General features: G+C 41.3%; 1 protein-coding gene across 1 annotated transcript; it reads left to right on the plus strand.

The window, feature by feature from the left end:
- The first annotated feature begins 610 nt into the window (after positions 1-610).
- On the plus strand, positions 611-14,402 carry pla2g7 (phospholipase A2, group VII (platelet-activating factor acetylhydrolase, plasma)). Its single transcript, XM_053613955.1, has 11 exons — positions 611-1,038; positions 1,874-2,018; positions 3,927-4,077; positions 4,789-4,882; positions 5,309-5,377; positions 6,090-6,261; positions 6,627-6,740; positions 6,872-6,963; positions 10,619-10,789; positions 10,929-11,077; positions 13,400-14,402. The coding sequence occupies exons 2-11, from the start codon at positions 1,920-1,922 to the stop codon at positions 13,498-13,500; spliced, it is 1,212 nt and encodes a 403-aa protein (XP_053469930.1). The 5' UTR covers positions 611-1,038; positions 1,874-1,919; the 3' UTR covers positions 13,501-14,402.
- The last annotated feature ends 16 nt before the right edge of the window (positions 14,403-14,418 follow it).

Consider the following 14,418-nt stretch of genomic DNA (forward strand, 5'->3'; position numbering starts at 1 on the left):
GTCCTTCTCTCACATCCTAAGGGGGTGGAGCTAAGATGCAAGGAAAGGAAATGAGGATGGACAAATAAAACATAAGAAGCACCCAAGGTGTTGACTCGGCCTCCGAATTCCCCAGATCTCAATCCGATCGAGCGTCTGTGAGACGTTCTGGACAAACGAGTCCGATCCATGGAGGCCCCACCTCACAACCTACAGGACGTAAAGGATCTGCTGCGAACATCTTGGTGCCAGATCCCACAGCACACCTTCAGGGGTCTTCTGGAGTCCATGCCTCGACATCTCAGAGCTGTTTTATTGCGACACACACGCACATTATTAGGCAGGTGGTTTTAATGTTATGGCTGATCGGAGTACATGTATCATCCAGACTCTCAACCAAACAAACCCACAGCAATAAACTACTAAACTACTACTCACACAAACCTAAACAAGTGTCTCACTGCTGCTTTCACGTGTGAGCTACTGCAGCCTTAGAAGAAAGAAACCCTCAACTCGGGAATTCCTCCTCAGAAACTTCTTCTCGACTCTGAGTTCAGGAAGTGACGTCAAATCAACATGGCTGCGCGCAGCATCAAGAACAAACACAGTCGCACTTCTTACCTTTAAATACATGTGCAGAGGTTCTCTTTAGACGAAGCAAACACACCGACGTTCTGAGACAGCACGGACTACACGTCACGTCATGGTCGCGGTTAGCATGTTGCTAACAAAACACGAACTCTTGTCGCTCGCACTTTGTAGCTCGGATGCACGGAGGTCGAGGATGACGTCATTCCGAGCTCCGACGTACCACTTCCGAGGTTAGCCGAACACAGCAGTGTCAGATGTGTGTGGAGCATGTAAAGGTGGATCAACGTGTTCATTCTTCTGACAATGCCGCTGCTGTCTTCCCTACACCCACTTCCGTTGTGCAGAACCCGGAAGTTAAAAAAAAAAACCAACAGGTCTGCAGAACTGGATGTATAGGAAGCACCTGAGTTCCACACTGATTGTAATCCTGATCAAGAAGATACACGACTGGGTTCATTCCAGCAGCAGGTAAAGCTTTTTAAACACTGATCTTCCATGTCAGACTGTCTGGAGGATGAAGGATAAACCTTTGACTAAAAGTTGATGAAGGGAAACAGTTATTCTCTTACTTTTACACTAACTGTATGTGTGCTGAAAGTTAACAGTGTTAGTTTTAATGTTGTTTATATTATACTGTCACACAGTCTGGTGTTTCTCTTAAAGTAACTGAGTGACGTTAACATTTATGTTCTTAAATAAACGTGGTGTGTAATCTGACTGAGTTGGTGTGTTGAGCAATTGCCCCGAACCTGTACTGTATTATTCACCCTTCGGAAGAGACTGGGTTGCCAGGTCTGTGTGAAACACGCGCTGTGTCTTTTATAAACGAGATTAAAAAAAAAAGTCACAACCAAAACTTAAAGTATATCCTTTACATATCCTTTATACGTTACAAAATACACACACACACACACACCAATGAGAAATTTAGCATACCGACTCCAATATGTATTTGGGACATGGGAGGAAACCAGAGAACCCATATGGGCAGAAGGGAGAAGGTATAACAGCACAGACAGTGATTGAACCAGGACCTCAGAGCTGTCTGGCACTAGCACTATCTGTTGCATCACAGCGCCCCTAATCCTGTGTACTCAAACCTCAAAACTCCAACCTGTTACAGCATAAACCGCGTCCTTGTAACACTGCCGCTATATGAGACCGTTACACCAAGCAGCCGTAAAAACAAGCACATGATGCTCAGTGTTTGAGCATTGATGAATGAACTGTGATAAAGGACATAGCCTTAATATCTCAATATATTGACTGTTGTGTGATAAACTTTGTTTTCTTCTGATAATAGAAAATCACATTGGGGAGATTTGTGGAAACACCCAACATTTGCTTAAATGGGGAATTCAGTGGGGCAGAACAGCTTGGGAATTCCTCGAGGAAAAGGACCACACCAGGTGGGATCCACAGACTTAATGGTGGGCCACACAATACAGGTGAGTGAATAGCTCTGCAACACTTCCTGCTTTAAAATGCAAATGAGTTCTGAACAAGGATGGGCAGGCAGTCATGGGTTCCTTTATGAAACACCTCGTTCATTCACTCGTTCAGCTCTCTCCTTCGTTCTTTCGTTCATTTGTTTGTTCATTTGATTTGAGACCGTGTGCACAACCATCTGACTTTCCCACCAAAATTCACTAATTCCTTTATGTATTGCATAGACAACATGACCAAAAGTTTGTGGACACCTGTCCATCACACCCATACGTGCTTCCAGTATTACATATCTGTGAGTGGCAAAAGTATGTCTACCCTAGTTTTACTGATGTACACATAACTGTGGCTAAACGTTACCGGTAACTGTTGATCAGTCCTGCACATCGGTTTGGAGGAACATAGAACATTTCTACTGGATTAAGGTCAGGACTTTGACTTGGCCGTTCCAAAACATTAACTTTATTCTTCTTTAACCGTTCTTTGGTAGAACGACTCGTGTGTTTAGGATCGTTGTCTTGCTGCATGACCCACTTTCTCTTCAGATTCAGATCATTGAAATATGTTCTGATATTTTCCTTTAGAATTCGCTGGTATAATTCAGAACTCATTGTTCCATCAGTGACGGAAACAATGAGTCCCAAACCCTGACACTACCACCACCATGTTTCACAGATGGGATAAGGTTCTTCTGCTGGAATGCAGTGTTTTCTTTTCTCCAAACATAACGCTTCTCATTTAAACCAAAAAGTTCTATCTTGGTCTCATCCATCCGCAAAACATTTTCCATTAGACTTCTGGCTCGTCCACGTGATCTTTAGCAAACTGCAGACAGGCAGCAGTGTTCTTTTTGGAGAGCAGTGGCTTTCTCCTTGTGACCCTGCCGTGCACACCGTTGTTGTTCAGCGTTCTCCTGATGGTGGACTCATGAACATTAACATCAGCCAATGTGAGAGAGGACTTTAGTTGGTTAGAAGTTACCCTGGGTTCCTTTGTGACCTCGCAGACTATTACACATCGTGCTCTTGGAGTGATCTTTGTTGGTCTCCACTCCTGGGGAGGGGAACAATGGTGTTAAATTTCCTCCATTTGTACACAATCTGTCTGAATGTGGATTGGTGGAGTCCAAACACTTTAGAGATGGTTTTGTGACCTTTTCCACCATGATGAGCTTCAACAACTCTTTCTGATGATCAAAGGTTTTCTTGTCCAAATATGTCAGAAAAAGCCATCAATTTCCATGGGGTGTACTTATTTTATCTTCAAATGTTACCATAGTCCTAAATTATACATTTAAAAAAATTAAGGGTGTTCAAGGCTTGGGGTGGCAGAAAATTCCTAATGTTCATTTGGGGTTGTTTTCCCAAAACTGTGGGAACCCTATGAGAAGCACTATGAGAGATCTATTGTTGAACAAGTCCCTTAACCCTCAACCGCTTACCTACAGTATATTGCCAAAAGTACATGGACACCAGGTCATTGCCCCCACATGTGGATCTTCCCCAAACCGCTGCCACAGATCATCTAGAATGTTTTGTATGCTGTAAGATTTCCCTTCACTGAAACAATGACAATACCCCTGTGCACAAAGCGAGCTCCATGAAGACATGGTGTGTTAAGGTTGGAAGAAGGTGGAAGAACTCGAGCCCTGACCTCAACTCCACTGAACACCTTTTGGGATAAATTGGTGTGTACTATGCCTTCTTGTACGCCATCAGTGCCTGACCTCACTAATGCTTTCGTAGCTGAATGAACACCCCAAAATCTAGTGGAAAGCCTTCGCAGAACAGTCGAGCTTATTATAAAAGAGTGACCAAGTCTGGGTATGATGGTCAGGGGTCCACACACTTTCGGCCATATAGTGTACATGACTGGATTACTTTTCAAAACAGATATTCATGCATTCACAGGGAACCTTCTTCAGACTTTACTACCCATGCCAAGCTGTAGAGGGTTCAGATGAGCTGAACTGGATCCCATGCAGAGAGTACTTCAACGGCCTCGCGGACTTCATGAAAATGAGCCGAGCATTGAGCGAACGGATTTTTAACTTCCTGTTTGGTAAGCTCCTTGTTCAGACACCGATAATTAACACGTTCATGTATTGAGAAGACTTGTTACTGACGTAGATCAGCTGCTGAGTATATTCAGCACTGACGTGGTCGTGTAGCGTATAGATCATCGTGTGTGTATATAAGCTTACACATACACTCTTTATCTAGTCTGCTGATATACCTAGATCATGAGAGAGAGACTTTGACTCTGCCGGCCAAAGGTCTGGACACAAACTGCATATAGGAGGGGTTTCTTCATTTTACTGCATCAAAATGAATATCCATAATCCACTGCAGTTCTTTCGTGAATTCTTATATACTGGCCACTTTAATAGGAACACTGGTACCCTGCGCATTCGATGCACTTATCTAATCAGCCAATTATGTGTAATGTGTAATAACTTTTTATTTTGTGCTATACCGTTGCTCATAAAAGACCGTCATCATTACAGTTCCATATTTTACTGTCTCAGACATCAAACGATGAGGTATGGGAGAAGGACAAAGAAAGTTTATAAAAGATAAATCGTCATTTCCCCCCCCCTGTATTACTAGGATATTTATGATGACAAACTATTATTTCCGTCATGAAGAACTGTCATAAAGGTATTGCAGTGTTATTAAGATGACATGAAATGAATTCCTGGCTATGCCACTGTATACATATCTAAGAAGTTCTTTAAAAATGATTGAACAACTTTTCTTCTTTCTTCAAAAGGGTCTTACAAAATCCCAGCAGCATGGAACGCCTCTTTTAAACCAGATGGAAAATACCCAGTCGTTATTTTCTCTCATGGTCTGGGAGCATTCAGGTACATTTAATTCACAGTAGTCCAAGCGAGGCATGTGCAGGTATAGTAATTCTTATGATAAAATGAGCATATTTTGCTGGAAGCTATATGTAGGCTCCTCTAGATGTACTGAAACGGTGACGGTTGTTTAACATGTCTAGTAGTACGAAATCTGAGCTATTGTCTCGTATTCATGTTTTGATCTGAAACCCAGTGTATAACGTCAACAAACGAATTGGCCTCGCCGTTCCAATACTTTCAGAGGGGGACTATATGTACCTGTCTTTTTGGGCAGCATTTTACTTGGAAAGGGTCAACTTTAACATCTTGAAATGTCTTTAGTGTTAAAATTTAAAATGGTGCACACAGAGACAAACGTCGACGTGCCCACGAGTGTCTGAACTGTGGTCTGCAGTCCCTTGTGATCTTCTGTGGTGTGTTTCACAGGACACTGTATTCAGCAATATGCGTCGAGTTGGCCTCACAGGGCTTTATTGTTGCCGCAGTGGAACACAGGTAGGGTTTGTTTTTGTTTTTTAAACCAGGACTTAAACACGGTCATTCACTCAGTGGGACGCTGTTGACACTACGACATGTTAGGGTTCATGAAGGATAGTTTTGTGTTCAGCGACGTCACAGGGTGTCCGGTGCAAGCGTTGAGGTCTCTGTGGGTGTGAGTTTGTGGGGAAATGTATTTTATAACACGTTATAGACCGTATATTAAATGGATTTCTAGAATTTTGCACACCTTTTAAGCACTTCAAGAAGTTTAAAAAAAAAAAACTGAATCAGGCACTACAAGCAGCTTCGGTTCATTTGAGACGTTATTACACAATTACCAGGGTACTTACTTTCGTTCATTCATCTTCAGTATCCACTATATCCTGGTCAGGGGCCTGGGAACACTGGGCACGAGGCGGGAATACGCACACTGGATGGGACACCATGTTTTTGGGAGGTGGGAGGAAACCGGAGAACCTGGAAGAAACCCACATGGACGTGAGGAGAGCATGCGTAGAAACCCCACACAGATGGGATTCTCGTGACGTTTGAGCTAGCGGGTTGCCTCCTCCTTTCACTGAGGAATATTAGAACGTCAATACGATTCTTTTCCCCCCATTGAATTTGAATTTAAAATCGACAAATGAATTATATTTATTAATTTCAGATTAAAGCAAACGTTCACCCTTTTTCAATTTCCCTTTTTTAAATTTTTTTCTAAAATCAGAGATGAATCAGCTTCCGCAACCTTCTACTACAAAGAGAAGTCTGAAACGAAACAAAGCCATCACGCGCCACGGGAAACGTTCCGGCCTGTGTCCGATAATTTGGTGGAAGAGTGGATGTACTACAGACCACTAAAAACAGGCGAGAGTGAATTCCTTCTAAGAAACAATCAAGTGAGAGACTCCCCATATTATTGTTACTGTAAAAAATATATTAAAGGAGAAGACTCCGAGTTGTTATCTTGGCAAAGGGAGCTAGCACAAAGTATTGACTAAAAGGGTGCCAATAATTGTTTGCATACCTATATTTACCAAAGATATTTTTTTGTTAAACCTGTGTTGTGTTTGTAATTGTTTGATATCGTGAGAGCAGACTATTTTTGTGATTTTTTTTTTTTTTTTTTTAAACAAAAGATCAAAAGGTTCAACAATAAAGACGCTTTTTCACAGCCTTCAATATTAGTTATATTATAAGGGTGCCAATATTAGTGGACGGCGCTGTAAACTATAATATATTCGTTTTATTGAATTTTCTTCAGGTGAAACAAAGGGCAGATGAGTGCATCAGAGCTTTGGATCTTCTGATTGACATCAATTCAGGAAAGTCTGTGGAAAATGTCTTGCTGTCTGAATTTGACTGGTCAAAACTGAAGGTGATTACAGAGAAAAAGCCTTTATCTACAAACATGAGCGTGTCCTTCGATATGTTTACGTAATCAGAGCATAAATGATGAAAAATCCCCAACAGTATTTACAGTACAGTGCTTGGTATGCTTCTTTACAGAACTGTATGGACATGTGTAGAATAGCAGTCATGGGCCATTCCTTTGGTGGGGCCACAGTGATCGAGTGTTTGTGTAAGGAAGTCAAATTTAAGTAAGTATTCATAACGTAAGAGGGTCTTAACGTGTTCACCGGATCATCACACGTCATTAAATTCATAAGATAGATCATACACTCTAGTGTAGGACATTTCCAGCAGATAAATCAGTCACTTTTAGCATCATTTAAATCAGATTTAAATTAGATGTTAGGGTCTGGAAAAACCTTCACGTGGTCAAATCTCAACATTTCCTACTTTATATATATATTAGTTCAAGTGGTTTTATTGTAATTTCAACCATGTACAGCTGGTACAGTGAAATGAAACGACGTTCCTCCGGGACCACGGTGCTCCATCAAACAACACTCTAACCACACGAGACGACACGGACGTTACATCGTTCTGAAAACCACACGTTTTCCTGAACTGTAACTGGTGTCTTATTTGTACACCTCTCACTCACAAACAAAGTTAAACATTTTAACACCCAGTTGCCTCAAAAGCAGCGCTTTTAAAAAAAAAAAAAAAACAAAGTTTAAGGGTCCAAAAGTAATTGGACAAACTATCTATCACCCATAGACATCACCAGACGCTGGGTTTATTCCCTGGTGATGCTCTGCCAGGTCTTTACTGCAGCGGTCTTCACTTCTTGCTTGTTCTTGGGGTGTTTTGTCTTCAGCAAGTGAACTGATCTAGATTCAGGGCAGGTGACTGACACGGCCGCTGCAGAACATTGCACTTCTTTGCCTTAAAGAAGTCTTGGGTTGCTTTCCGAGTAAGCTTCAGGTCATTCGTCTGCACTCTGAAGCACCGTCTGGCCAGTCGTGAAGCGTTTGGCTGAACGTGAGCAGGTAATGTGGCCCTGGTATGCGTCAGAATTCTTCCCGCCGCTTGCGTCAGCAGTCGCATCATCAATAAATACAAGTGAACCAGTTCCACCGTCACTACCACACTATAACATGAGGTGGTACGCTTCAGACCATGAGCACTTCCTTTCCTTCTACATGCTCTTCTCTTCCCGTCATCTGTCCACAGGGTGTTCTTCCAAGACTGTACTGGCTTTTTTTTTGTTGTTTTTGTCAAACTCTACCCATGGTCGAGGTTTACCAGTGAGTTACCTCGGCTTCATTTTGTTTGAGGCTATGTCCTGACTAACGTTAGCCTTCACCACTAAAATGCGTGGTCACGAGCTGCTGCTGGTTACCAGTGTCTTCCAGAATAGATTTCAAAATGCTTTGACATGTTTTAAAGCTCTTAATGGCTTTGCACCCGTGTACCTCACTGAATGTTTTTCCATCTGTACCTCGGCACATGACCCGGGAGCCGCTAATGTCAGCCTTCTTAAAACCCCCTGTGTAAAATACAGGCACGGGGAGAGGCCCCCCTTTTGTTCCTACTTTGTTTCAAAACTGTGGAACTTGCCCCCGTTTTCATTACTCAGTTAAGATCAATACTTTTTTTTTTTTTTTTTTTTTTTTTTTTTAAAGTGGCTGAAAATGTAAAATGAATATCTTTATTAACTTGGCATTTGATTGAAAAGTTCATATTCTGGTATTCATGGTTACCTCGTTTGAATTGTTTATATATTTATTTTTTATACATGGTTCATTTTTCACTTCTATTTTTGTGTTTCTGTATTTATGCACATTTTACCATGAAATGTCAACTATCTATTGTATCAGTCAATAGTGTGTGGAAAAAAAAAGTACACCCGATGGATATTGTTTTTTTTTTGTTTTGTTTTTTTGTTTTTTTACATATTTGGATGAGTAAACATCTGATCCTCTTTGAAACGGTGCCTGTTAATGACGTTGATATACTTGAACAAAAGCACAAGGAAAATTCGCTTTTTAAAATCATTTATTCAACAGAAATATCAATAGATGTGAGATTCTTCTGTGGAAAAAGTAAGTACACCCTTGGCCTCAGAAGCTAGTGTTGCCCCCTTTAGCAGAAATAACTACTTCTAGGTGTTTTTCATACTTGTCCATGTAATATTCTTTCAGTTGTAAGATGTTTGAGGGTTTTCCTGCATGTTCTGCACGTTTCACATCCCCCCACAACATCTCAATGGGATTCAAATCCGGGCTTTGACTCGGTCGTTCCATAACCCTCCATTTCTTCTTTCTGAGCCGTTCCTTGGTGGATTTGCTTAGGATCATTATCCTGTTGAAAGATCCACTTTCAGTTCAACTTTTGGTTAAATGGCCTCACGTTATCTTCACGCACTCTTTGATATGACGCAGAATTCATAATTGAATCAATGAATGCAAGCTGTTCAGTCCCTGAGGCAGCGAAGCAACCCCAAACCATAACATTTCCACCACTGTGCTTCACAGTTGGTGTGAGGTGTTTCTCCTGAAAAACTGTCTTTGGTCTGCACCAAACATGTCTGCTGTTACTGTGACCAAACAACTCTATCTTTGATTCGTCTATCCAGCACATTATTCCAAAAGGTCTGGTCTTTGTCTATATGCTCATTGACAAACTGTAGTCCTGCAAAGGCTTTTTCCTGACACGCCTCCCACGCAGGTCAAATCTGTGCAATCTCTTTCTGATTGTAGAAGCATGCACTTTCACCCCAACAGCTGTGACTCACTAGCAGATCCTGTGATGAAATTTTCTTGGTTCTTGGAGACTTCTTTTTGCATCAGACGGTCTGATCTTAGGCTGAATTTGCTGGGACGGTCAGTCCTGGAGATTTTTTTAAAAGTCCTTTGCCAGACTCGTAGGCATCCACAACCTATTGTTTTTTTTTTTCTTTCCCTGAAGGCCTTACAGAACTCTTCTGTATGATGACACCAAACACCTCAATAACAAAGATTTGTTATATACAATAACACAAGATACTAGATATGAGAGGGGTTTAAATAAGCAGGTTCTAATCACTGGCGCCTAATCCTGAAAACCTGACACTTTACGGATTTGAAGGTGTGAACTAACTTTTTACATGTGACTGATTGTTTTTTTTTGTTAATTTAAATTGGGACAGTTACTACAGGATAGTAATTTGATAGTGTATCCATCCATCCATCCACAACCGCTTACTCCTTTTCAGGGTCACGGGGAACCTGGAGCCTATCCCAGGGAGCATGGGGCACAAGGCGGGGTACACCCTGGACAGGGTGCCAGTCCATCGCAGGGCACAATCACACACGCTCACACACCCATTCATACACTACGGACACTTTGGACACGCCAATCAGTCTACCATGCATGTGTTTGGACTGGGGGAGGAAACCGGAGTACCCGGAGGAACCCGCAGCACGGGGAGAACATGCAAACTCCGCGCACACAGGGCCATGGTGGGAATCGAACCCCCGACCCTGGAGGTGCGAGGCGAACGTGTTAAACACTAAGCCACTGTGCGCCCTTGATAGTGTAGCAACTTTATTAATAGGCACTGTTTCAAAGATGAGCAAATATTTGTAAACAAAAAACAAAACACTGGTGAGCAGAAAAGCATCTCCGCATGTACAAACCACCAGACCTCGAGGTGGATGCACTACAACAGCAGCAGACCACGTCAAGTTCCTCTCCTGGGCACAAACTCAAACTTTTCATTTGTCCTGTGCATTCTATTACAGTGTGTATCATTTAATTTTACTACTTCATTGCACTGCATTTTGAGGTATTGTACATAAGAAAAGTGCTTTCTACATACTGTTTTTAAAATGATGATGATGATGATGCTTGTCTCTTCTACAGGTGTGGCATTGCGCTGGACGCGTGGATGTTCCCCCTTGAAGAGGAAATCTTTCCAAGCGTGAAACAGCCAATATTTTTCATTAACTCTGAGAAGTTCCAGTGGGCTGGGAATATAATTCGCATGAAGAAATTAGATTCTGCAGTCATTCCAAGAAAGATGATCACCGTCCTGTCAGTAATATGATTGTTTGGAGCATAAATTATTCAAAGTTCAGAGCTAGCTCTGCTAAGTATATTCTACAGTAGCAAAGAATTTTTTTATGCAAATGTATAGATAATAAATTCATTTTTTTACGTTTTCTCTGTGTAGGGGAGCTGTGCATCAGAGCTTCCCAGATTTCACCTTTCTCACAGGTCACTGGGTTGGGAAGATCCTGAAGCTGCAGGGAGAAATCGATCCTCACATAGCAATGGATTTGTGCAACAGAGCCTCGTTAGCATTCCTTCAACAACACTTATGTAAGTTAGAAATGCTTTTGTAGAATATACTTTCATCAGTTTAGTGTCTTTCGTGCTCTTTGCTTACACGTAGCTTTTATCATTAAGAATAAGGCAAATAATTGTACTTTTAGGGCACATTAACTTCATTCTTCTACCGTACCCCTACAACAAAAGTCAGGCTACAGCACGCTCCTCACGCTTTGGTAGATAGACAGGGGAGTGATTTATTTATTTATTTATTTATTTAATAGCAAGTCAGAATTTGTTGTCTAAATTGTCGGTGTTGGTGTTTATGAACACTTTTCTGATTCTGATACCCTTCATTTTTTACCACACACTGTACCGTCAGACACCTTTCTAAGCCAACAGTTGTGCTTACAGGCATTTAGGGGGCATAACTGGTCTGAGGAGCTCTGTCTTTGCAGCACCCAGTTCAGTTAAGTAGCAATCATATTAGTGAATTAAGAATTCAACAGCCTTAGCTTGCGCTTTATGTAACATACCTAATTTATACCGCTTTAACAAACCTACAACACTTATTTACAGTCCTCTCGGGAACTCTTGGAACGACAAGGCCTATTCATCGTTTTTGCTGTAGACTGAAAACATTTGGGTTTGAGATCAAAAGATGAATATGAGACGAGTTTAGAATTTCAGCTTTTATTTCCTGGTGTTTATACGTAGGATAAAGGACACAGAACATAACACATTCTATATCGGACCAATTTGTAGGTTTGTATTTGAACAGGTGGCTGACGGGTGTGTCCTGTTAGATTGATCATTAAAACGCACAGCTCTGAAAGTCTACTCTTGGTTTGAGACTTCCGTTTCACCGGTGAAGACTGCATTTGTTGTTAAAAAGGATAAACCAACATGAAGATCAGAGAGCTGTCTATGGGAGAAAAGCAAGCCATAATCAGAGGCATTCCACAAACATTGGGTATAGTCAATAATGATTTGGAATGTCCTGAAAAAGTAAAAGAAAAACACTGGTGTACTGAGCAACAGAAACATTGTGAGAGCTGTGAGGGAAAACCCCCAACACAGTCAGTGACCAACAACCTCCACAGGGCAGGGTGAAGGTCTCACTATCCACCGTTCGAAGAAGACTTCGAGAGGAGAAATATAGAGACCATACCACAAGATGCAGACCACTCATCAGCAGTAAGAATCAGAAATCCAGACTGGAATTCACAAAGAAATACAGAGATGATCCACAAAAGTTCTGGAACCAAGATGAACCTCTACCAAAGTGATGGAAAGGCCAAAGTGTGGAGAAAGAAAGGATCTGCTGATGATCCAGAACATACAAGCTCATGTGTGGAACATGGTGGAGGTAGCGTCATGGCTTGGGCTTGCATGGCTGCTTCTGGAACATTCTCACTAATCTTTAATGATGATGGAACTCATGATGGAAGCAGCAGAATGAATTCAGAAGTTTACAGGAACATTCTGTCTGTAGATTTACAGAGAAATGCATCCAAATGAATCAGGAGGGACTTCATCATGCAGCAAGACAACGATCCAAAACACACTTCCACCTCAACACAGGACTTCATCAGGGGGAAAAGTAACAAACAAAAACAACAAAGAAACTGCAGTAAAATCCTGGAAAAGCAACACAAAAGAAGAAACTAGCAGTTTGGTGTCAGTGAGTCAGACTTGATGCGGTTATTGCAAGAAAGGGATATGTACCCAAATATTAAAGTAAATAACGATTATATAACAACATTCCTATACTTTTGCTCACATAAAAATCCGGTAGTCTGACACAAAAGCTTCTGTGTTTTGTTATTCATCACATGTAGATGTAAACACCAGGAAATAAAAGCTGAAATCCTAAACTCTCGTCTCATCTCCATCTTCTGATCTCGAACACAAATGTATTTGGTGTACAGCACACACTAATTATAAACTGGCCTTGCAGTTCCAATAGTTTCAGAGCGGACTGTAAATTAACAAAACAACCTAAAATCTATGTCGAGGTACTAGCTAGCTACTGCTACATACTTGGGTTTCATTCTTATTGAGAAGTTGCCTATAATAGACACGTTTAGCTAGGTAAGGTCTTCAGTTCAGATCCACACAGCGCCAGGCTGTATTCTCCTAAATATTTCAAATGTGCTTCTGTGGGGCAGCATGACTTTAACCTACACTAAAGAACATTCTGGCTGAGGTTCTGTACCAGTAACTGGAAGGTTGTTGGTTCAAATCCCAGGATTGCTAGAATCTCACACACACAGAGCTATCAATCACTTCACCGATTAGCTATGCACTTACATTTTAGTTTTACTTGTAAATCAGTTTTATCCAAAAGTAATCAGATGTATTGTTTCACAGCTCTGGAGAAAGACTTCAATCAGTGGAATCATTTAATTGATGGAAAAGATGTCCACTTGATTCCAGGCACCAACATCACTCTGCTTCAGTCCTCCACCTAATCCATCCGCTTGTTGTACTGCTTATCCTACACAGGGGCGCAGGGAGCCTGGAGCCTATCCCAGGGGGCTTGGGGTGCCACCAACCCCTCGCAGGGTACAGGGGAATCCCCCATTCACACACTACAGATATCGAACTCTAACCACTAAGCCACGGTGCACCCAACCCCGCCCTGATCTAAAAGAACATGCATCACGGCTCTGTTTGTAATAGTACAATCCCAACGTGCCAAACTAAATTTAATTTCAACTGTATAGCTGAACTTTGTCTGCGGTGTATGAAAATCGAGCAGGTCGGACCAGATGAATCGTAAATATTTAAAATAAGAACATTATTTAAATTGAGTGACGTGCAAATGCTTATACTTATTCCCTTAAAGGAATTTTATTAACCACAGAACGAGAGTATTTTCTGAAGTTCTACAGCTTGGTGTCCCAGCTGGTCTCGTGCTTTGCTTCTACAGCGATGTTACACAGCGCTGATCGGTTATAACGAGGACCACACCCCCCATTGAATATTAATAACCTGCGACATCGTGGTTACGGCAAAATAAACAGATAGACTGGTTGGGACTGAAGAAAAATCACACAGGCTGAAGATTCAGCTTTAAAATGATCTATAAAGCCTTTACACTACAAAATGCCTACAGTCAGAATGAAATATTCCACGATGTCATTTTATATTTGAAACCATTTATAAGTTAATCCATGTATTTCAGTTTGAAGTGTTTTGTCGCTTGTCTTGTGTGGGGAAAAAAAAAAAAAATCCTGAGATGCAGAGGAACTACAGGAAGCTAAAATACTGACACAGGAGAAGCCTGACTTTAATAATTATTGTGTAATTTATATCCGTTTTACATATGGTTTATAACTGGGCAATAATAAAAAAAAGAATTGGAATGAAAGATGTTTTGTGTGCAT

Source organism: Ictalurus furcatus, chromosome 25, assembly GCF_023375685.1.
Source record: "Ictalurus furcatus strain D&B chromosome 25, Billie_1.0, whole genome shotgun sequence".
In the NCBI taxonomy this organism is placed as follows: Eukaryota; Metazoa; Chordata; class Actinopteri; order Siluriformes; family Ictaluridae; genus Ictalurus; species Ictalurus furcatus.

Excerpts from the sequence above, each read along its gene's own strand:
- pla2g7 (XM_053613955.1), top strand. The coding sequence starts at position 1,920 with ATGGGGAATTCAGTGGGGCAGAACAGCTTGGGAATTCCTCGAGGAAAA. Across the intron at positions 4,883-5,308 it reads CATGGTCTGGGAGCATTCAG|GACACTGTATTCAGCAATAT; the intron begins GTACATTTAATT and ends TGTGTTTCACAG. Across the intron at positions 11,078-13,399 it reads ATTCCTTCAACAACACTTAT|CTCTGGAGAAAGACTTCAAT; the intron begins GTAAGTTAGAAA and ends ATTGTTTCACAG.